Source organism: Oncorhynchus mykiss, chromosome 1 (genome assembly GCF_013265735.2).
Source record: "Oncorhynchus mykiss isolate Arlee chromosome 1, USDA_OmykA_1.1, whole genome shotgun sequence".
NCBI classification, from domain to species: Eukaryota; Metazoa; Chordata; class Actinopteri; order Salmoniformes; family Salmonidae; genus Oncorhynchus; species Oncorhynchus mykiss.
In genome coordinates this window covers 55,814,459-55,836,661 of record NC_048565.1, presented here as the reverse complement: position 1 = coordinate 55,836,661, position 22,203 = coordinate 55,814,459, and the positions used below count along the sequence as shown (strand labels likewise).

Genomic DNA, 22,203 nt, shown 5'->3' with positions numbered 1-22,203 from the left:
TCCAGAGCAACTTACTGGAGCAATCAGGGTTAAATGCCTTGCTCAAGGGCAGATCGACAGATTTCTCACTTAATCAGCTAGGGGATTCAAACCAGTGTCCTCTAGTCGCATGTGACAAATACATTTTGATTTGATTTGATTCTAACACCAAGACATATTGTATAACGTTTTTAAAACATGCACTTACATAGCATAATTTAATTTAGAACATGACTAGATCCAAATTACAGAATAGTGTGAGATCATAAAGGTCCTTAAAATACTATAATTCACATAATATGTATTCTATGTGTGAGTGCATCATCACAGGGCTCCCTACGGACGTTTTCATTTGGGGCACCAGCTCATGATCACACAGCATTTTTGTGGAGGTCATGCAATGGAAAATATGAGTAGCCTAAACAATTTATAATGTAATTCAATGTGCTTCAATAAGATATGTACTAGATGGTATGATTCTTTAAGTAAATTGTTTAACATGTCCAAGCAGGAATGCATGCTTGTACTTCCGGCGCCTACAGAGATGGCCGCCTCGCTTCGCGTTCCTAGGAAACTATGCAGTATTTTATTTTTTTATGTGTTATTTCTTACATTGTTACCCCAGGTAATCTTAGGTTTGATTACATACAGTCGAGAGGAACTATTGGATATAAGAGCAAAGTTAACTCACCAACATTACGACCAGGAATCCCAGCCGGCGACCCAAAACAACGACGCCGTAGAAGGGGCAGACGAAGTGGTCTTTTGGTCAGGCTCCGTAGACGGGCACATCGCGCACCGCTCCCGAGCATACTACTCTCGAATGTCCAGTCTCTTGACAACAAGGTAGACGAAATCCGTGCAAGGGAAGCCTTCCAGAGTGACATCAGAACTGTAACGTTCTTTGTTTCACAGAAACATGGCTCACTCGAGACATGCTATCGGAGTCGGTACAGCCAGCTGGTTTCTTCATGCATTGCGCCGACGGAAACAAACATCTTTCTGGTAAGAAGAGGGGTGGGGGAGTATGCCTCATGACAACATACAGGAACTCAAGTCCTTCTGTTCACATGACTTAGAATTCCTCACAATCAAATGTCGACCGCATTATCTTCCAAGAGAATTCTCTTCTATTATAATCACACCCGCATATATTCCCCCCAAGCAGACACATCGATGGCCCTAAACAAACTTTATTTGACTCTATGTAAAACTGGAAACCACATATCCTTCATTGTAGCTGGGGAAGAGTACAAGGCTAATCTGAAAACAAGACTCCCTAAATTCTATCAGCATATCGATTGTGCTACCAAGGCTGGTAAAACCCTGGATCATTGTTATTCTAACTTCCTCGACGCATATAAGGCCCTCCCCCGCCCTCCTTTCGGAAAAGCTGACCACAACTCCATTTTGTTGCTTCCAGCCTATAGACAGAAACTAAGCTCCCACGCTCAGGTCTGTTCAACGCTGGTCCGACCAATCCGCCTCATAAAAAAGCCAGACTACATTTTGCAACTGCACATGGGAACAAAGATCGTGCTTTTTCGAGAAATGTCCTCTGGTCTGATGAAACAAAAATAGCACTATTTGGCCATAGTGTTGAGGGTGTGCATAAGTTGTGTTCCATTTCCTTGTATTTGTTACATAACCTCGTTATGTTTGGAGGAAAAAGGGGGAGGCTTGCAAGCCGAAGAACATCATCCCAACCGTGAAGCACGGGGGTGGCAGCATCATGTTGTGGGGGTGCTTTGCTGCAGGAGGGACTGGTGCACTTCACAAAATTAGATGGCATCATGAGGGTTGAAAATTATGTGGATATATTGAAGCAACATTTCAACACATCAGTTAATGCTTGGTCACAAATGGGTCTTCCAAATGGACAATGACCCCAAGCATACTTCCAAAGTTGTGGCAAAATGGCTTAAGGACAACTAAGTCAAGGTATTGGAGTGACCATCACAAAGCCCTGACCTCAAACCTATAGAACATTTGTGGGCCAAACTGAAAAGGCATGTGCAATCAAGGAGGTCTTACAAAACCTGACTCAGTTACCCCAGCTCTGTCAGGAGGAATGGGCCAGAATTCACCCAACTTATTGTGAGAAGCTTGTGGAAGGCTACCCGAAACGTTTGACCCAAGTTAAACATTTTAAAGGCAATGCTACAAAATACTAATTGAGTGTATGTGAACTTCTGACCCACTGGGAATGTGATGAAATAAATAAAAGCTGAAATAAATAATTCTCTCTACTATTATTCTGACATTTCACATTCTTATAATAAAGTGGTGATCCTGACTGACCTAGAACAGATTAAATGTCAGGAATTGTGAAAAACTGAGTTTAAATTGGCTAAGGTGCATGTAAACTTCCGACTTCAACTGTAAATACTGCACTCTGATCCACAAAACGTCTTTGCTAGATTCATTATAGTGTTAAACAAAGCGTGAGAAAGTGATCTTCAAAACGTGATGTATTTTTATTGGAATTTGTTGCTGTTGGTAAATAATGAATTTGCTAGATTCTGACATGACTTACTGCAGCTTGAAAGATGACAGTTGATGGTTACTAAAACAACTATTTAAAAATTGGTAGACGCTATGCCTAATCTGTTTTCAGATTTGACATCGGAGCAGCAGGGGAAGATTTCATACCCCCTATGTTTTTGTCTGACTTGTTGGGGGAGTGGTCAAATGGCAGTTGTTTGGAAAAGGTTTTGGAAAATGTGGTAATGCAGTTTCTAAAACAGTTGTACCGTAAGATCCGTAGTAAATATTTTGTTTCCGCGAAGAGATAGTTTGAATAGCAGAAAAGTAGAGGAAGTCTCATACACTACACGTTTTTGTCAACATGTTGGGGTAGTGGTCAAAACGGTAGTTGTTTGCAAAAAAGTTTGAGAAAATGTTGATGAGGTAACTAAAACAGCTATAGTGTTAGAGATGGATATTTGGATATTTCTGTTATTATTTCAGATTTGAATTCCATAGCAGCAGACCGAGATGTAATACCCTCTAACTTTTTGTCTAAGTTGTTAGAAAAGTGGTCAAAGTAGATCATTTGTTTCAAAAGTTGTATTTTTGCATTGACAGTGAATGGCAGTTGGAAGTGATGATGTCACAATGGGGAGCTTTAGAATGTTGAGGAAAATGCCATGAAAGTGAATGAAGATCGATTATAATGTAAAAAGTATAAAATATATAAAAAAGTGGAACTTCTGACCAGTCTACACGTTTTAAAGTTAATGGCCACTGTCACACTGGAGAAGTATTCTCTTCACGGATTAATCCCAGTTTCAACTGTACTGGGCAGATGGCAGACAGCGTGTATGGCATCCTGTGGGTGAGCGGTTTGATGATTTCAACGTTGTGAAGAGTGCCCCATGGTGCCTGTGGGATTATGGTATGGGCAGAAATAAGGTACGGACAATGAACACAATTGTATTTTATCTAAAGCAATTTGAATGCATAGAGATACCGTGATGAAATCCACGTGCCACTCATCCGCTACCATCACCTCATGTTTCAGCATGATAATGCATGGCCCAATGTCGCAAGGATCTGTACACAAACATTTTCAAATTCTTCGATGGCCTGCATACTCACCAGACATGTCACCCACTGAGCACTCACTGTTTGGGATGCTCTGGATCGACGTGTATGACAGCGTGTTCCAGTTCCCCCCCCAATATCCATCAACTTTGCACAGCCATTGAAGATGAATGGGACAACATTCCACAGGCCACAATCAACAGCCTGATCAACTATCCGAAGGAGATGTGTTGCACTGCAGGAGTATCTAGTTTTCTGATCCACCCCCTACTTTTTAAAAAATGTATCTGTTACCAACATATGCATATCTGTATTCCCAGTCATGTACAATCCATAGATTAGGGTCTAATTGATTTATTTGAATTGACTGATTTCCTTATATGAACTGTAACTCAATAAAATCTTTGAAATTGTTGCAAGTTGCATTTCTATTTATGTTAAGACCAGTGTATTGTCAATGACGCATTCTGACACTGAATTAGTTGAATCAGGTGTGCTAGTTCAGGACTACATCATTATTGGGAAACGTCTGGAGGTCCTCAAGGAAAGATTTGAGGAACACAGCAGTATGGATAGCATTAATCGGCGCTTTTTGCTCTAGAGACAGTTCGCCCATTGTAAGAGGACATTTCGTCTCTGCATAAACAAGAAAACTATATTTCTCCACAGCCTAATATGTGAGACTAAATTATTCTCCCAAATTGTGCAATTATCTTATCTGACTCTAGGTGGCATCCACACATGGTGTGAAATATACAAAGATGACAGAGAACATGTTCAATGTCAAATCAAATGTATTTGTCACATGGGCCGAATACAACAGGTGTTGAATACAACCTTACAGTGAAATGCTTACTTACCAGCCCTTAACCAACAGTACAATACTCAATATTGGACGCAATTATAATTCCTTGTATGCCAATGTTTCACATGATCAATATTAATGTTCTACATGCCATTGTATCGAAACATGCATTTCACAAACTACGTTGTAATCTTTCAGAAGTTACATTATCTTTGTTCAAATACGTCTCACACAACCAATGACCAATAGACAGTAAAACAATAATTAATAGGGCAAATGTAGACACCGCACACTGTCCTGGGTCTTTGCTTTAATCGATGAAGACCTATCCAAACTTATAATCATTAGACCAAAAAATATCTAAATGAAATAAAAAGTAGACAAGCATTATCCATTATCTGTTGTCATCCACGTGAACTCTGGATCTACTGCCCGTCATTCTGTTGACCTTTCATAAGTGTTAGAAAAGTACTCAATTCTCATACTTGAGTAAAACTAAAGATACCGTAATAGAAAATTACTCAAGTAAAAGTCAGTCACCCAGTAAAATACTACTTGAGTAAAAGTCTAAAAGTATTTGGTTTTAAATATACTTAATTATCAAAAGTAAATGTAGTGTCTAAAATATACCAAAAGTAAAAGTACAAATAATTTAAAACTCCTTATATTAAGCAAACCAGATGGCACAATTTTCTTGTTTTTTTATTTACGGATGGCTAGGGTCACAATCCAACACTCAGACATCATTTGTGTTTAGTGAGTTCGCCAGATCAGAGGCAGTAGGGATGACCAGGGATGTTCTCTTAATAAGTGTGTGAATTGGACCATTTTCTGTCCTGCTATGCATTCAAAATGTAACTTTAGTACTTTAGGGTGTCAGGGGTAATGTATGCAGTAAAAAGTATATAATTTTCTTTATGTAGTGAAGTAAAAGTAGTCAAAAATATAAATAGTAAAGAAAAGTACAGATACCCCCCCAAAATACTTAAGTAGTACTTTAAAGTATATTTTCTTAAGTACTTTACACAATTGCCTTTCATTGAACCTAACCTTCTGGCTGGGCTCTGTTCCCCTCCCTCTGTGACCTCACTGGAGTGCCGGGCTGCCTCAGAAAGGTCTTCTCTGTAACCAGAGTAGGTTGACCGAAAGGTCAAGGGATGTGGTGGTCTCAAACCCCTCAGGACACTGAGCTATATTTAACCTCTGGGTAGACATTTACCCCTTAAGAACTGCACTAGGAGTGGAGTAGAGGGGTGAAAGAGGATAAGGTTCACCATGAGATTAACCATGACATTCATGTTGCTGACTCCAGCCCGCTTGTTCAGATAGGTTGGGGAGCCCTGGTTGACAACCGGTTGGGGAACCCTGGTTGACAAGAAAGAAAGAGAACATAAAACAATTCCACAACTTAAGTCAGTTTTCACATTTATGTTGTAATTTAGTAATTATAAGACTGTTAGATGGATTACTATGACATTGTTACTTTTGTGAAGAAAATAACCTCCATATCCTTCAATGGCTGACCATCACCTGTAGTCCTTGTGCAATTCTAGGTAACCCCTATCAAGGCTGGTCTCATAGACCAGACGTAACATAGTAAATTAAAATCCGGGACGCTTGGTTTGGTTACATAAGACCGAAGGTAGCGGTAGCCACCTAGCTAATGTTAGCCACAACAACTTGGAATTCGAGCATGCTTTCTCAGAGCAGGGTCGCGTTCATGTTGACAGGAAACCATTTGGAAACCTTTGGAGGTACAATCTGAACTTCTTTTTTTTTCTCAATGCCAACTGAGGAGAGCAGGCGACCTTGGATTGTGCTCCCAGTCCCCCTTGCTTATTTATCTCAACTGTTCTGTCAATATTGACCCAATTGGCATCTTGAACAATTAAGAGCGGCTTTTAGTGAACATCAATAGTGAAGAGGCGACTCCGGGATGCTGGCCTTCTGTCCAGTGTCTGTGTTCTTTTGCCCATCTTAATCTTTTATATTTATTGGCCAATCTGAGATATGGCCTTTTCTTTGCAACTCTGCCTAGAAGAATCAGTAGAATCAGCTGCAATTCTAACACGTAAACACAACTCCCATACAGGCATGGTATAGCTCACACGTGCACGGACACACAGAGAGTGACAAAAGAGAGGCTTGTTTCATCCTGGTAGTTTTATTTAGTTGGTGGTGAAGAAAATCGGATCGGACCAGCTGCCTTGACAAGCACAGTACAGAGCAGTAGTTCCAGTTCAGCTCATAATAACTATATAGGCCTTTATCGCAGTACCATAACAGCGGAGTTTGGGCCACTGAGGCTTCAGTCCAAAGCCACATGGAGAGACTGATTTTAAGAAATCATCATTAACGGTGACAAAAATGAGCAGACATTTAGGGTGCACAGAACATTGATTGTAACCATCAGTTACTTACAGGTCAGGTTTTAACCCAAAACATAACATTCGAAAGTGCCACCAGATTTTTTTTTATTTGAGCGCCCAGACAATTCCAATGTTTATAACGCTTTTTGTTATTGACATACAAAACAGCAGGTACAGTGCAATTGGCAGTGTGTTCAAACCCACTGCCTTTCTTCAGACCTTCTACCGATACCAAACAAACACACCTTTCATTGAGAGAGACTCGCATCCGTTCACTTACGGTTAGTTTTGCAACTGAATGGCTCTGGCCAACTCTCGCACATACTAAACAAAGAGTGCAATGGTGGAAATCAACCTGCTCACAATTTCAATCACTTTCTAAAACATTAACAGGAAAAGAGTGTGAGTAAGACAAGAAACATCGATGACATAGTACAAGCCAATACATTAATATCTAGAAACAGCAAAATGACTCCTCCAAATTCGACATCATACCAGATACTTCTCCCGTGCAAACAAATCATTTTTATCGGAGGCCAAAACGAGATTCGATTGGCTTTTCAACTAAGCTACTGTACATAATTGATCCTGCCTAAAAGGCTTCATTTGTACCATCAATAGTAAGACTATAGGGGAGAACAAGGACGGGTATACAGAAGGTGGGATTGGGGGTTGGGGATGTTACAGAAGGGCACACAGGACTCTTTACAAGGTGAGCTCTTTCTGTACGCCCCATAGGGTCTCAGCGCTGTTGATCAGCTGCTTCTCCTCCTCGGGCTTCAGAGTCATGTGGATGATGTCGGTCAGACCGCTGTTTCCCAGCACGCAGGGAACGCTGAGAAACACCTCCTCCTTCACACCGTGCATCCCCTGAGAAAGGGAGGGGGATGGATGGAGGCAAAGAGAGAAACTGGTTAAGGGCCGAACACAGCTGGAGTGTTGGTTTGGGTGGGGTGGACGGAGGGGCATGTGTGTACATGAGAAGTAGGTGTGTGTATGTGGGGGAGGGTGCGTATTAGCATGTGTGTGCCAACTTAATCCTTACATCTTTAGTCTTAACAAGCATTGGTTACAGTATATGCTTTGGCATATAGATTGCCTGTCGGTTTGAGACTAAAAAAAATATTAAAAGAAAGACTTTACTCCTAGTCTACAACCACAGGCAATGATAGAGGACGCAACATTGCATCTGTCCCATTTTGGCAGATGGACTCCGGGCATATGGTCTTCTTACCTTGACCAGGGTGGATACAGGGTGGACTTTATGGAGATTCTTCAGGATGCTCTCAACCAGGTCAGCGACGGACAGGCCGATAGCCCAGGAGGTGTAACCCTTCAGCTTGATGACCTCATAGGCACTATATGACATAGAGTGAAACATCCAAGATACAAACATACACTACATGACCAGAAGTATGTGGACACGTGCTCGTCGAACATTTCATTCCAAAATCATGGCCATTAATATGGAGTTGGTCCTCCATTTGCTGCTATAAAAGCCTCCACTCTTCTAGGAAGGCTTCCACTAGATGTCAGAACATTGCTGCGGGCCTTCCATTCAGCCACAAGAGCATTAGGGATGTCGAGTACTTAATTATCCGTTATTTTACCAGGTAAGTTGACTGAGAACAACGACCTGGGGAATAGTTACAGGGGAGAGGAGGGGGATTAATGAGCCAATTGTAAACTGGGGATTATTAGGTGACCATGATGGTTTGAGGGCCAGATTGGGAATTTAGCCAGGACACCGGGGTTAGCACCCCTACTCTCACAATAAGTGCCATGGGCTCTTTAATGACCTCAGAGAGTCAGGACACCCGTTTAACGTCCCATCCGAAAGACGGCAGCCTACACAGGGCAGTGTTCCCAATCATTGGGATCTTTTTTTAGACCAGAAGAAAGAGTGCCTCCTACTGGCCCTCAAACACCACTTCCAGCAGCATCTGGTCTCCCATCCAGGAACTGACCAGGACCAACCCTGCTTAGCTTCAGAAGCAAGCCAGCAGTGGTATGCAGGGTGGTATGCTGCTGGCAACTGATGTTGGGTGATTACGCCTGGCTCACAGTCGGCGTTCCAGTTCATCCCAGCCCTGTTTGATGGGGTTGAGGTCAGGGCTCTCTGCAGGCTAGTCAAGTTCTTCAACACTGATCTCGACAAACCATTGCTGTATGGACCTCACTTTGTGCACGGTGGCCTTCCCAAAATGTTGACACAAAGTTGGAAGCACAGAATTGTCTATAATGTCATTGTATGTAGTAGCATTAACATTTCCCTTCACTGAATCTAAGGGGCCTAGCCCAAACCATGAAAAACAGCACCAGACCATTATTCCTCCTCCACCAAACTTTTCAGTTGGCACTATGCATTTGGGCAGGTAGCATTCTCATGGCATCTGCCAAACCCAGATTTGTCTGTTGGACTCAGTTCTTGTCAGACTGTTCTTGTCTTGACTTTGGTTCCAGAGGCATTTTGGAACTCGGTAGTGAGTATTGCAACCGAGGACAGAACATTTTTTACGCACTACGAACTTCAGCGGTCCCGTTCTGTGAGCTTGTGTGGCCTACCACTTTGTGGCTGAGCCATGTTGCTCCTAGACGTTTCCACTTCACAATAACAGCACTTACAGTTGATAGTGGCAGCTCTAGTAGTGCATAAATTTGAAGAACTGACTTGTTGGAAAGCTGGCATCATATGACGGTTCCACATTGAAAGTCACTGAGCTCTTCAGTAAGGCCATTATGCTACCACTTTTTGTCTATGGAGATTGCATGGCTGTGTGCTCGATTTCACACACCTGTCAGCAACAGGTGTGGCTGAAATAGTTGAATCCACTAATTTGAATGGGAGTCCACATACTTTTGTATATATAGTGTATATTACACATACACACCTCTAAACACATCTATATAACCTATATATAACATATGTGTAACCTTCATAACACTTTTAAACACACACCTTTAACCTACACCTCTAACATAACCCACACCTCTTTAACCTATAAGATAGGTATAACGTTCAGAAAACATTTAAAACAACCATCTAATTTTGGGGGAAATATGGGTAGTTTTTCCTATTGTAAATGCTAAAAACCATTAGTGGAAGATATACACTAAGTATAGCAAACATCAGAAACACTTTCCTAATAATGAGTTGCATCCCCCTTCTTTTGCCTTCAAAACAGCCTGAATTGGTCGGGGCATGGACTCTAGAAGGTGTCGAAAGCATTAAACACAGGGATGCTGGCCCATGTTGACGCCAATGCTTCCCACCCACAGTTGTGTCAAGTTGCCTGGATGTCCTTTGGGTGGTTCTTGATACTGTTGGGTTCTGAGAATATTAAATATAAGTATTCATGTCACTGAGGGAGAGAGGTTAATGTATAACCTTTACTTAATGTCAGGATATGTTATTGTTAGCCATCAGGGATCCTATTGGAGGGAGCCTCTGGGAGGAAAAGAGACAGTCTGGTACCAGTCACCATGACAGCTGTTGGGGAGGAGTGAGGACTTTGGGGCAGAGGTCAGGTCAGATGAAGTGAGGAAGAACACCAGAGATTCTGGGTTCGAGCCCAGGCTCTGTCGCAGCCGGCCGCGACCGGGAGGTCCATGGGGCGGTGCACAATTGGCCCAGCGTCATCCGGGTTAGGGAGGGTTTGGCCGGCAGGGATATCCTTGTCTCATCGCGCACTAGTGACTGCTGTGGTGGGCCGGGCGCAGTGCACGCTGACCAGGTCGCTAGGTGTACAGTGTTTCCTCCGACATATTGGTGCGGCTGGCTTCCGGGTTGGATGTGCGTTGTGTCAAGAAGCAGTGCAGCTTGGTTGGGTTGTGTATCGAAGGATGCTTGACTCTCGACTTTCTACTCCCCCGAGTCTGTACGGGAGTTGCAGCGATGAGACAAGACAGTAACTACTACCAATTGGATACCATGAAAAAGGGGGTAATAAAAAATAAAATATCCGTGCTTTGTGTGAATATGTTTTTGTCGGTTCAGCTGTTCAACCTTCTGGATGAATATACTTGGTTTAAGACTTCATAGTGTCCGTTGAGTTCTTACTCTGATAATTGGAACCTAACAATACAGATGGGAAACTGTTGAGTGTGAAAAACCCAGCAGTGTTGCAGTTCTTGACACAAACCGGTGTGCCTGACGTTTTTTTCTCACCCATTCACCCTTTGAATGGCACACATACACATGATTGAAGTGACATCAATAAGGGATCATAGCTTTCACCTGGTCAGTCTATGTCATGGAAAGAGCAGTGTAGCTTTCTGAATGTTTTGTATATTTAGTCTATTTTGAAAACAGCAGGGACAAATGCCATTAATGTAGTTATAAAGTGCGTTGTGAATTACAAGTAAAAACATGTAATTAATGGTAATGCCATTACAGTCTACAGCATTCCATAACAACAAGTAAAAGGCTTTAGTCATTGGCGTAGTCAGTGCTTACTGTGTTAGTCCAGCATGTTTTCCAAATTCCTTCCTCCATTACACCAAAGTCCATTAGATGTTATTAGGCCTGTAATAATTTAACTCTACCTCAACCATTGTGTTAATGATTCCAATGGAGATTCACCATTGAGTATGCTTTTCAGTCCAGGACTAGGCTGTGTCCATGAAACTGGCCCTAAAAGCAGAGTATTTCCAAGTATGACAGGCTGCAAGTTCACTACATCAGGTTCTAATTATATAAATAGTACAGTCGTGGCCAAAAGTTTTGAGAATGACGCAAATATTAATTTTCAAAGTCTGCTGCCTCAGTTTGTATGATGGCAATGTGCATATACTCCAGAATGTTATGAAGAGTGATCAGATGAATTGCAATTAATTGCAAAGTCCCTCTTTGCCATGCAAATGAACTGAATCCCCAAAAACATTTCCATTGCATTTCAGCCCTGCCCCAAAAGGACCAGCTTACATCGTGTCAGTGATTCTCTCGTTAACACAGGCGTGAGTGTTGACGAGGACAAGGCTGGAGATCACTCTGTCATGCTGATTGAGTTTGAATAACAGACTGGAAAAGGAGGGTGGTGCTTGGAATCATTGTTCTTCCTCTGTCAACCATGGTTACCTGCGGCTCGGGGAACAAAACGTGCCATCATCATTGCCTTGCACAAAAAAGGGCTTCACAGGCAAGGATATTGCACCTAAATCAACCATTTATCGGATCACCAATAACTTCAAGGAGAGCGGTTAAATTGTTGTGAAGAAGGCTTCAGTGCGCCCATGAAAGTCCAGCAAGCGTCAGGACCTTCTCCTGAAGTTGATTCAGCTGCATGATCGGGGCACCACCAGTACAGAGCTTACTCAGGAATGGCAGCAGGCAGGTGTGAGTGCATCTGCATGCACAGTGAGGTGAAGACTTTTGGAGGATGGCCTGGTGTCAAGAAGTGCAGCAAAGAAGCCACTTCTCTCCAGGAAAAAGATCAGGGATAGACTGATATTCTGCAAAAGGTACAGCGATTGGACTGCTGAGGACTGGGGTAAAGTCATTTTCTCTGATGAATCCCCTTTCCGATTGTTTGGGGTATCAGGAAAAAAGCTTGTCTGGAGAAGAAAATGTGAGCTTTACCATCAGTCCTGTGTAAAGCATCCTGAGACCATTCATGTGTGGGGTTGCTCCTCAGCCAAGGGAGTGGGCTCACTCACAATTTTGCCTAAGAACACAGCCATGAATAAAGAATGGTACCAACACATCCTCCGAGAGCAACTTTTCCCACAATCCAGGAAAAGTTTGGTGACATGCTGCCTTTCCAGTATGAAGGAGCACCCTTCCATGAGGCAAAAGTGATAACTAAGTGGCTCGGGGAACAAAACATCAATATTTTGGGTCCATAGCCAGGAAACTCCCCAGACCTTAATCCCATTGAGAACTTGTGGTCATTCCCCAAGAGGCGGGTGGACAAACAAAAACCCACAAAATCTGACAAACTCCTGCCATCAGTCAGGATGTGGCCCGGAAGTTAATTGACAGCATGCCAGGGCGAATTGCAGAGGTCTTGAAAAAGATTTACTCTTTGCATAAACTTCATGTAATTATCAATAAAAGCCTTTATCACTTATGAAATGTTTGTAATTATACTTCAGTATTCCATAGTAACATCTGACAAAAATATCTAAAGATACTGAAGCAGCAAACTTTGTGAAAATTAATATTTGTGTCATTCTCAACTTTTGGCCACGACTGTATATTTGTGCGCTACAGTAGTCTCTGAGCTCTACTTTACCCAAACATTAGGGCTCCCGAGTGGTGCAGCGGTCTAAGGCACTGCATCTCAGTGCAAGAGGTGACACTATAGTCCCTGGTCTGAATCCAGGCTGAATCACATCTGGCCGTGATTGGGAGTCCCATAGGGTGGCGCACAATTGGCCGGGGTAGGCCATCATCGTAAATAAGAATTTGTTCTTAACTGACTTGCCTAGTTATATTTTGTTTTTAAATAAAACCATTGTGTTCATTAGGCATGAAACGGAAGAAAACGAGCCGAAAAGGAGTGAGTACTATATGAATGGAGTACTATCTGAACTTCTCCACTAAGTAACGCATTTCCCATTGCAAACATTTTTAAAAGGGTGATCCCTGATTAACATGACCCTTGATAAGTAAAGATAAAGTTGAACATATAGCCGATGTGTGTTCATAAGACTCACCCATTGACCACCATCTTGTGGACGTGCTTCCAGTCCTCCTTGTCTGCGTCTGTGCCCATGTCTGGGTTCAGGCCCTTCAGGGAAACACCGGCAACATTCACACCGCTCCATACGGGCACTGGGAGAAAGAGAAGAGACAGGCATCCAGTCAGTCTGTCATAGACACAGTACCAATGTATGTGAAAGTCTTCCACAATATTGTAATCAGACAGACGGGTTCCGGTGTGGAGTGTATTTGAAGCCATAGCCTACATACCGCTGGAGTCTCCATGCTCTCCAATGATCCAGCCGTGACAGCTGGATGGGTGAAGGTGTAGCTTCTCGCCCATCAGGTGGCGGAAACGACCAGAGTCCAGGTTGGTGCCGGAACCGATGACGCGGTGACGGGGGAAACCACTCAGCTTCCAAGCCACGTAGGTTAGGATGTCAACTGGGATGTTGGAAGAAGGGGGGTGACAAATATTAGCACAATCTGAGTTAACAAAACAAACCCTAACCTTTACCATATCCTTAACCATATCACTAACATTATGCCTAAAATTATATTTTTTCTTTGTAGAAATGTTCACTGTATAGCCTATATTGACTTTGCAGATGGTCATACAGTGGGGACCGAAAGAGAGGGGAGGAGGGGTGAAGGAGTGACACATTTTATAGGAGTTGTCAGCAATACGACCGTGGAGTTGTTAATGGTAATGTAACCTGACCCTGATCATGGAAAGCTGCAGGATGAGCAGGCTTTTGTTTCAGCCCAGGACTAACATTATTCAAACCTATCAATCACTTATCATAATGCTAGGGTAATGATCAAGTCACTAGACGATGTTCAACTGAATTACCTTCACTTCCACTTTTCTATTTATTGTACTCTCCATCTGTCTACCTTCCTGTTCTATTGCTCTCTCTTTCTCTCTCTCATCCATCTCTCTTTCTCGCTCTCGCTCTCTCTCTCTCTTTCTCTCCCTCCTCTCTTATCCCTCTCTCTCTTTCTCTCCCTCATTCTCTTATCCCTCTCTCCTCGTACCAGGATTGGAGACAACCAGCAGGATGGCGTTGGGGCTGTACTTGACGATCTGGGGAATTATGAATTTGAAGATGTTGACGTTGCGCTGCACCAGGTTCAGACGGCTCTCACCCTCTTGCTGACGAGCACCGGCTGTGACCACCACCACCTTGGAGTGGGCAGTCGTACTGTAGTCTTGAGTGAGATATAAGAGGCATGTTAAACACACACAAATGCAACCTAGTGTTCCGAAGCACCCCCGCAACAAGTGTGTGTGTGTGTGTGTGTATGTGTGTGTGTGTGTGTGTGTGTGTGTGTGTGTGTGTGTGTGTGTGTGTGTGTGTGTGTGTGTGTGTGTGCGTTTGTATGTGTGTGTGCGTTTGTATGTGTGTGCCTTTGTGTGTCTGCTCAACTTGTGCGTGTATGTTTGTGTGTGTGTGTGCACAACTCGTTTGTGCATATGTGTGTTTCAGAGTGTGCGTGCATAAGTGAATGACTCTTCACTCACCCTTGTCGCCCACGATCTTGTGAGTCTTGCAGAAGAGGCTGCCATGCTGCAGGTCCATGACCTCACCCTTTAGTTTATCTTCCATCACGTCAATCAGGCACAGCTCATCGCACAGGTCCTGGTCAACACATGCAAACCAGGAATATTATGGTTCAGGAATATACTCCATATAGAAAAGTATATGGCTATACTGTACATAAGGGTCTGGTTTCCCGGGCACAAATTAGGGCAAAATCTTGGCATAAAAAGCTATTTCACCGTTGAAACTGCTTTTTAGTCCCAGACGATGCTTTATTTGTGTCCAGGGAAACTGTTCCTGCTCTATTTTACTAAAACATTTAATGGTGGAATGATCATTATTTAGTAGTACACTTTGTAGTGTTTAACAATTTAACCTATATAAAAATTAGTTATGTCTAAAATGCATTTTCACTGTGTTTTATTTTGACAACTGACCAGGCCCATCTCACACGTAGAGGCCTAAAACCACTTCCCTCCAGTCCATTGTCTCATTGATACCAGTCTCATGCCAAATAGGCCTATTGAACAACTGGATAAAAGAACCTTCTACTGATTGGTTAAAACACAAGCCCTGGAAAAAACACACTGGCAGCCCACCAGTTACCTCCGGCTCACTCCACTCAGATCATCTCGGCAGACTTGACATGCACAGCTCTCAGCAGAGGTCTATTTCCTGTAAGCCTGTTTCCTCACTGGCTCAGTTTGTATCCCTAATGACACTCTATTCCATATATAGTGTACTACTGTTGACCAGGGCCCACATGGTGTATGACAATACATTGAGTGTACGAAATTTTAGGAACATTTTCCGAATGTCAAGTTGCACCCTCTTTTTCCCACAGAACAGCCTTAATTCGTTGGAGCATGGACTCTACAAGGTGACAAAAGCATTCCAAAGGGATGCTGGCCCATGTTGAATCCAATGCTTCCCACAGTTGTGTCAAGTTGGCTGGATGTCAACTTGTGTGGTGGATCATTCTTGATACTCATGGGAAAAACTGTTGAGCATGAAAAACCCAGCAGCATTGCAGTTCTTGACACACTCAAACCGGTGTGCCTAGCACCTACTACCATAACCCGTTCAAAGGCACATAAATCTTTAATCTTGCCCATTCACCATCTGAGTGGCTTAAAAATCCTTCTTTAACCTGTCTCTTCCCCTTGATCTATACTGATTGAAGTGAATTTAACAAGTGACACCAATAAGAGATCATAGCTTTCACCTGGATTCATCTGGTCAATCTACAGTATGTCATGGAAAGAGTAGTTGTTCCTAATGTTTTGTTCCCAACCTATGCCAGTGAGGTCAAAGGTAGTACAATAGGGAATAGGTGTTATTTGGGACGCAATAGTCAGGAGCCTTGTTTATAGGCATTTTTTCATTTATTTATGTTTACCCCCTTTTTCTCCCCAATTTCGTGATATCCAAAAGGAAGTTACAGTCTTGTCCCATCGCTACAACTCTCGTATGAAGGTCGAAGGTCGAGAGTTATGCGTCCTCCAAAACATGACCCTGCCAATCCGCACTGCTTCTTGACACAATGCTCGCTGAACCCGGAAGCCAGACGCACCAATGTGTCGGAGGAAAGTAGATATGGACAAGGATATCTCTACAATTTCTCCAGAATTAAGACGTTGGTCTTCATTAAAAACCAACCCACTGGGAACAGATGTCAGTTCAAAGTTTAGTTTTGATTTACAAAAATATAAATATAAAGTGTTGGTCCCATGTTTCATGAGTGAAATAAAAGATCCCAGAAATGTTCCATATGCACAAAAGGCTTATTTCTCCCAATTATTTTGCACACATTTCTTTACATTCCTGTTAGTGAGCATTTCTCCTTTGCCAAGATAATCCATCCACCTGACAGGTGTGGCATTTCAAGAAGCTAATTAAACAGCATGATCTTTACACAGGTGCACCTTGTATAATAAACCTTGTAAAAGGTTACTCTAAAATGTGCAGTTTTGTCACGCCAGAGAAGTCTCACGTTTTGAAGGAGCGTGCAATTGGCATGGTGACCACAGGAATGTCCACCAGAGCTGTTGCCAGATATGTGAATGTTAATTTATCTACCATAAGCTGCCTTCAGGGTCATTTTAGAGAATCTGACAGTACGTCTAACCAGCCTCAAAACTGCAGACCATGTGTAACGACGCCAGCCCAGCACCTCCACATCCGGCTTCTTCACCTGCGGGATCGTCTGAGACCAGCCATCCGGACAGCTGATGAAACTGTGGGTTTGCACAACCGAATATTGTCCTCACCAGGGTCTTGACCTGCCTGCAGTTCGGCATCATAACCGACCTCAGTGGGCAAATGCTCACCTTCGATGGCCACTGGCACGCTGGAGAAGTGTGCTCTTCACAGATTTATCCCGGTTTCAACTGAACTGGGGCGATGGCAGATGTGTGAGCGAGCGGTTTGCTGGTGTCAAAGTTGTGAACAGAGTGCCCCGTGGTGGTGGTGGGGTTATGGTATGGCCAGGTACTGTATAAGCTACGGACAATAAACATAATTGCATTTTATCGATGCCAATTTGAATGCTCAGCGATAGCGTGGCGGGATCCTGAGGCCCATTCATCCGCCTCCATCTCCTCATCTCTCAGCATGATAATGCATGGCCCCATGTCTCAAAGATCTGTACACAATTCCTGGAATCTGGAAATGTACCAGTTCTCCCATGGCCTGCATACTCGCCAGACATGTCACCCATTGAGCATGTGTTCGACAGCGTGTTCCCGCCAATATCCAGCAACTTTGTACAGCATTTGCAACATTCCACAATCCACAATCAACAGTCTGATCAACTATATGTGAAGGAGATGTGTCACGTTGCATAAGGCAAATGGTGTTCACACCAGAGACTGGTTTTCTGATCCATTCCCCTACCATTTTTTTAAGATGCATATCTGTATTCCCAGTTATGTGAAATCCATAGATTAGGGCCTCAGGAATTTATTTCAATAAACTGAGTTCCTTATATGAACTGTCACGCAGTAGAATCTTTGAAATTGTTGCATGTTACATTTATATTTTTGTTCAGTGTACATTTGCTTGAGTTGTCAACTAACGTGAATTTAACATGAAATCAACAGCAAATGTCACCACGTCATTGGATTTATTGTAGGTTCAAATGACATGGTGACCAAAAAAAGATGAGACGCCCTTATGTTGATTACTTTTGCAAATCCAATCAGTATCCCCTGTCGATTCAACACCATCACATAGATTTTTGGGGGTCGAAATGACATGGAAACAACTTTGATTCAACCAGTTTTTGCCCTGTGGGAAGTGCCTACTGGCACTGTGGTCGGATGCACAGTCCAATTGAAATTAGATAACGCACATAGAAATGAAGAGGCCTATTTCTAAAAAAAAAATATTGTCCCGAATGGGAATAAGGGTTCCCCATTCCATGTCCAATGCCAGAGCAAAATCTAATATTTGAAAACATTGTACAGAAAGGCTAAGGACTGCAGGAACGGGAGTGCCCGATAGCCATTTTAGTCAGAGCTGGACGCGGTATTGGGTGACCATCCCAACACCCGTCCTTTGTTCATTCTAGACAGTGCTGTGTCAATATTGAGGGAAAGCTGCTGAGCGCTTTATCAACTTTTTTGGTAATGTGAATAGTCTAATTCAGTTGCTATATCAGATATGAAAATAATAAAGCGGTACAATGCCTTTAGATAGTACCTCTTTACTTTTTTCACATTTTGTTGAGTTACAGCCTGAATTTGAAATTGATTAAATTAAGATTTTTGCTTACTGGCCTAACCACAATACCCCATAATGTCAAATTGTTTTGACAAATTAAAAACAAAATCAAAGGTCTTCAGTCAATAAGTATTCAATCCCTTTGTTATGGCAAGCATAAATAAGTTCAGAAGAAAAATGTGCTTAACATGTCATATAATAAGACTCACTCTGTGTGCACTTACAGTGTTTAACATGATTTTTGAATTACTATCTCATCTCTGTACCCCACACATGCAATTATCGGTAAGGTTCCTCAGTCGAGCAGTTAATTTCAAACACAGATTCAACCACAAAGACCATGGAGGTTCAGGCACCTTTTGGTAGATAGGTAAAAAAAAAAAAAAAAAAAAAGGAGTAATTGAATATGTGAAAAAAGGAAGCCTGTACAAAATAAAAAAATATTCCAAAACATAAATCCTGTTTGCAAAAGGGCACTAAAGTAATACTGCAATAATGGCCTATGTTAAGCTTTAAAAAAAGTACAAAGTATTTGTAAGGTCTTAAGCCTGTTTTAAAATATACTTAAAATGATTAAAAAATAAAAAACAATTGTGATTGTTTTAAATTGTGGTTAGGAAATAAAGGTAGACATGGTTTTAAAAAGGTAGTGGTAAAATTTCATTCAGCACAGAAATGTGTAGGCAGCTTAATTTACCCTATTTAAGACTATTATCTTTTCAAAACTGTAATGTTTACACGAATTCTGATTTATTTCTAGGGATACAACAACATCCTGAAATATATGTATATGTATTTGTTTGAAATAATACTATATTTCCCTTGACGGAGTGATTCTGAATGTAAAAACAATGTATCTCCTTACCGTACTCTCTCCTAAATTGTAGAATACGTCCAAACTGATGAGTAAAGACACATTGCTTTCTGTAAGCATGGCTACTTTTAGTTTGACACTAGAGTTAGAACAATGGAGCTAATGGCCTGGGTCATGTTCATTAGGGCACGCAACAGATTTGTTTTTTGTATTTACATTTTTCAACAGAAAACAATGTCATATTGGACACGTACATGCAGTCCCTCTCTGTTTAGGTACGTATTCTTCCGTTTGGTGCCAAATGAACACGACCCTGGACATTGTGTCCTAGTCATGTCTGTCTAACTTCTTATGTTCATTCATTTTCATGCACTTTACCTAAACACCCCTTACCTCTGTCCTCTATCTCCCTCATTCCCACTACCCACTGCCGCCACAATTCACACTGTAACACCTAATACTCCTGTCACTCTGGTTAAAAGTCTTACACCCTTTCATTCCACCACTCCCCAAATCTCTTATTCTGACAACAGTTACTGCCGTTTTTTGTAAGGGGGTCCCCCCACCCCCTCCATTCGTCTCACCTTGAGTAGGACGCTGACTGCGGAGGCCATGCCAACCATGCCGACGCCAACAACTGTCACCTTGCTCCTGGAGCCAACAGGCTCACCAGCCAACACATGGGTGATCAGCTTCTCCTTGGTAGTCATCTGAAAGACAGACAGACAGAGACAGACAGAGACAGAGAGAGACAGAGAGAGACAGAGAGAGCCCAGCATAAAATCTTTATCTCCTATTTGACCGACAGCAACACTGGGTCTCCATAGCAATGCCTATCTCTCTCCCGCACCCTTCTGCTCCTGCTTCCAGTTGCCCTGCCTAACTGACCACAAACTATTATGGGGTGGCAATGGTGTCATGACATGGGCCCTATTTATACTTCCTGGTTCGGGGAGAACGATGGTAAAGGGCCTGTTTAGAATATGACATTAAATTGATGACACAGCTACAACAGCATTCAGCTATTTCAGGCTCCAAATTTCCACCCTGTTAGGATCTTGTATTCATTATTGGTTGTTCCACCACGTTTTCTTTTTGCTTAATACCCTGTTGTGCTTCAATTCCATCCTGTTAGATCAGTATCAGGATAATCAACGAGAGGCTATGCGTTCTCTGGAGAATAATGAACCATGACGCTCTAGCGAAGTGGAACTAACCTTCCACGGAGTTGCATTATTTTCCAGAGAACGTATATCCTCTCGTTGAATATCCCTTAATAAAGATTTGCTAGTTTAACTAACCAAACCATCAGTCTTAGCTTTCTATTATGAGCATCTAATTCAACAATGCCAATAATATTTTCAATTCGACTTTTGCTTTCAAAAGCAGTTGAATAGAACATGTAAGAATGAACTATAGCCATTGAATTCTACCATGCTGATATAGCGTGCATTATAGGGAAATAGAATGCCCTTCAAGCCAATCAGAATCAAGTATTCAACAATGCCTGGTATAATTAAGCAATAAGCCCACGGGATGTGGTATATGGCCAATATACCACAGCTAAGGACTGCCTGAGCTTGACCACTAAAAGTGCTAGAATACCCCCCAAAAATTAAACAGGTACATTCCTCCCCTAATGTTTTGAGGTCCAAAAAAGGCACGCAAAGTAGTAATGACCCATCCCATTACTTGATCACAAAATCTGATGTCTCACCTTGAAGGTTTAGTGAAAGTGATGTGGAAACAACACTGAGAAGCGAGTTGGAATGTCTTCGGCTGGCCTCTTCTCCCCTGGCTGGATGCAGCTTTTCTGCAGCAATGGAGCACATGGGGAGGTTCACGGTATTTAAATAGCTTAGGGGTGCCCGGTAGACATTGCGTGATTACATATGAATCATACCAGACCTGTCAGTGTTAAATGTCACGTCGATGCAGAGCAAACGTAATTGCTGTGCTCTTGGATATGGTAGTGCGCGCCACGCTCGGTTAATGTGTCTCTGCATAGACTTTTCTGTGCTATTGCCCAAGTGCATCATCAGAGGAATCCCTCCAGTAGCCCTTCTTTACTCTTGAACAGAAGCCTTTTTATATAGTGTGAGGATATCATTTTGGGTCCGTTCTATTTCATCACACTGAAACCCAGTCACATCACATAAACAGAAAAATGGCACCAAACAAGATATCCCAGGATGCCTCATACACATTATGTAGGCTACACATCTTGTGTTGTCCCTGTTGTCTTTAATGCATTGTGCTCCAGTGTTCTAACATGGCTGTTGCTGCTGTAAACATCTAACACTATAACATGATCAGGGTTGGGGTGTAACTGATTACAAGTAAATAATCAGTTTCATGTAATTGAATTTCACAAAAACTTTAACTGTTATCAGAGGCGTCATTGCCCATACGTACCCACTCAGATTTGTCCAGTTAAATGTATATATTTTTAAATCTTGTTGCTGTTTCTCTGTAGTAATAATAGCCACCTAGCAAAATTAATGAAGTTGGTTTTAGCTAGCCCAGATTGGGAACCTATCTCTCAACCTCATTTCAAGATATCAATCAAGTTAGTGTAGCTAGCTTGTCTGACTGGCAAGCCTGCTGGCAAGTTTGGTAGACTTTAGAAACGCAAACAATATCTAAATGTACTGAATAAGATTCCCTTCGATCTTTTACCCAGATTTTAGCAGAGATGCAAAGAAGCATATTTAGTATCTTAAAAAAAAGTCAGAAGGATACAAACAGCTCAAGAGGTATGCTTACATATGCAGAAAAAT

At 42.2% G+C, this 22,203-nt stretch overlaps 1 protein-coding gene across 1 annotated transcript; it reads right to left on the bottom strand.

Moving 5' to 3' along the window:
* Window positions 1–6,475: 6,475 nt before the first annotated feature.
* Window positions 6,476–21,291, bottom strand: LOC110525514 (L-lactate dehydrogenase A chain). The gene is made up of 8 exons (XM_021605689.2): window positions 21,141–21,291; window positions 20,008–20,133; window positions 14,868–14,985; window positions 14,381–14,554; window positions 13,613–13,786; window positions 13,357–13,474; window positions 7,934–8,057; window positions 6,476–7,569 (listed from the first exon to the last, which is right to left on the bottom strand). Exons 2-8 carry the CDS (start codon window positions 20,131–20,133, stop codon window positions 7,405–7,407), a joined length of 999 nt encoding a protein of 332 aa, XP_021461364.1. The 5' UTR covers window positions 21,141–21,291; the 3' UTR covers window positions 6,476–7,404.
* Between the last annotated feature and the right edge of the window lie 912 nt (window positions 21,292–22,203).

Coding starts and splice junctions, on each gene's coding strand:
- LOC110525514 (XM_021605689.2), bottom strand. CDS start 20,133: ATGACTACCAAGGAGAAGCTGATCACCCATGTGTTGGCTGGTGAGCCT. Junction 13,475..13,612: donor AGAGCATGGAGACTCCAGCG/GTATGTAGGCTA, acceptor TCTTTCTCCCAG/TGCCCGTATGGAGCGGTGTG. Junction 8,058..13,356: donor CACAAGATGGTGGTCAATGG/GTGAGTCTTATG, acceptor TATGTCATATAG/TGCCTATGAGGTCATCAAGC.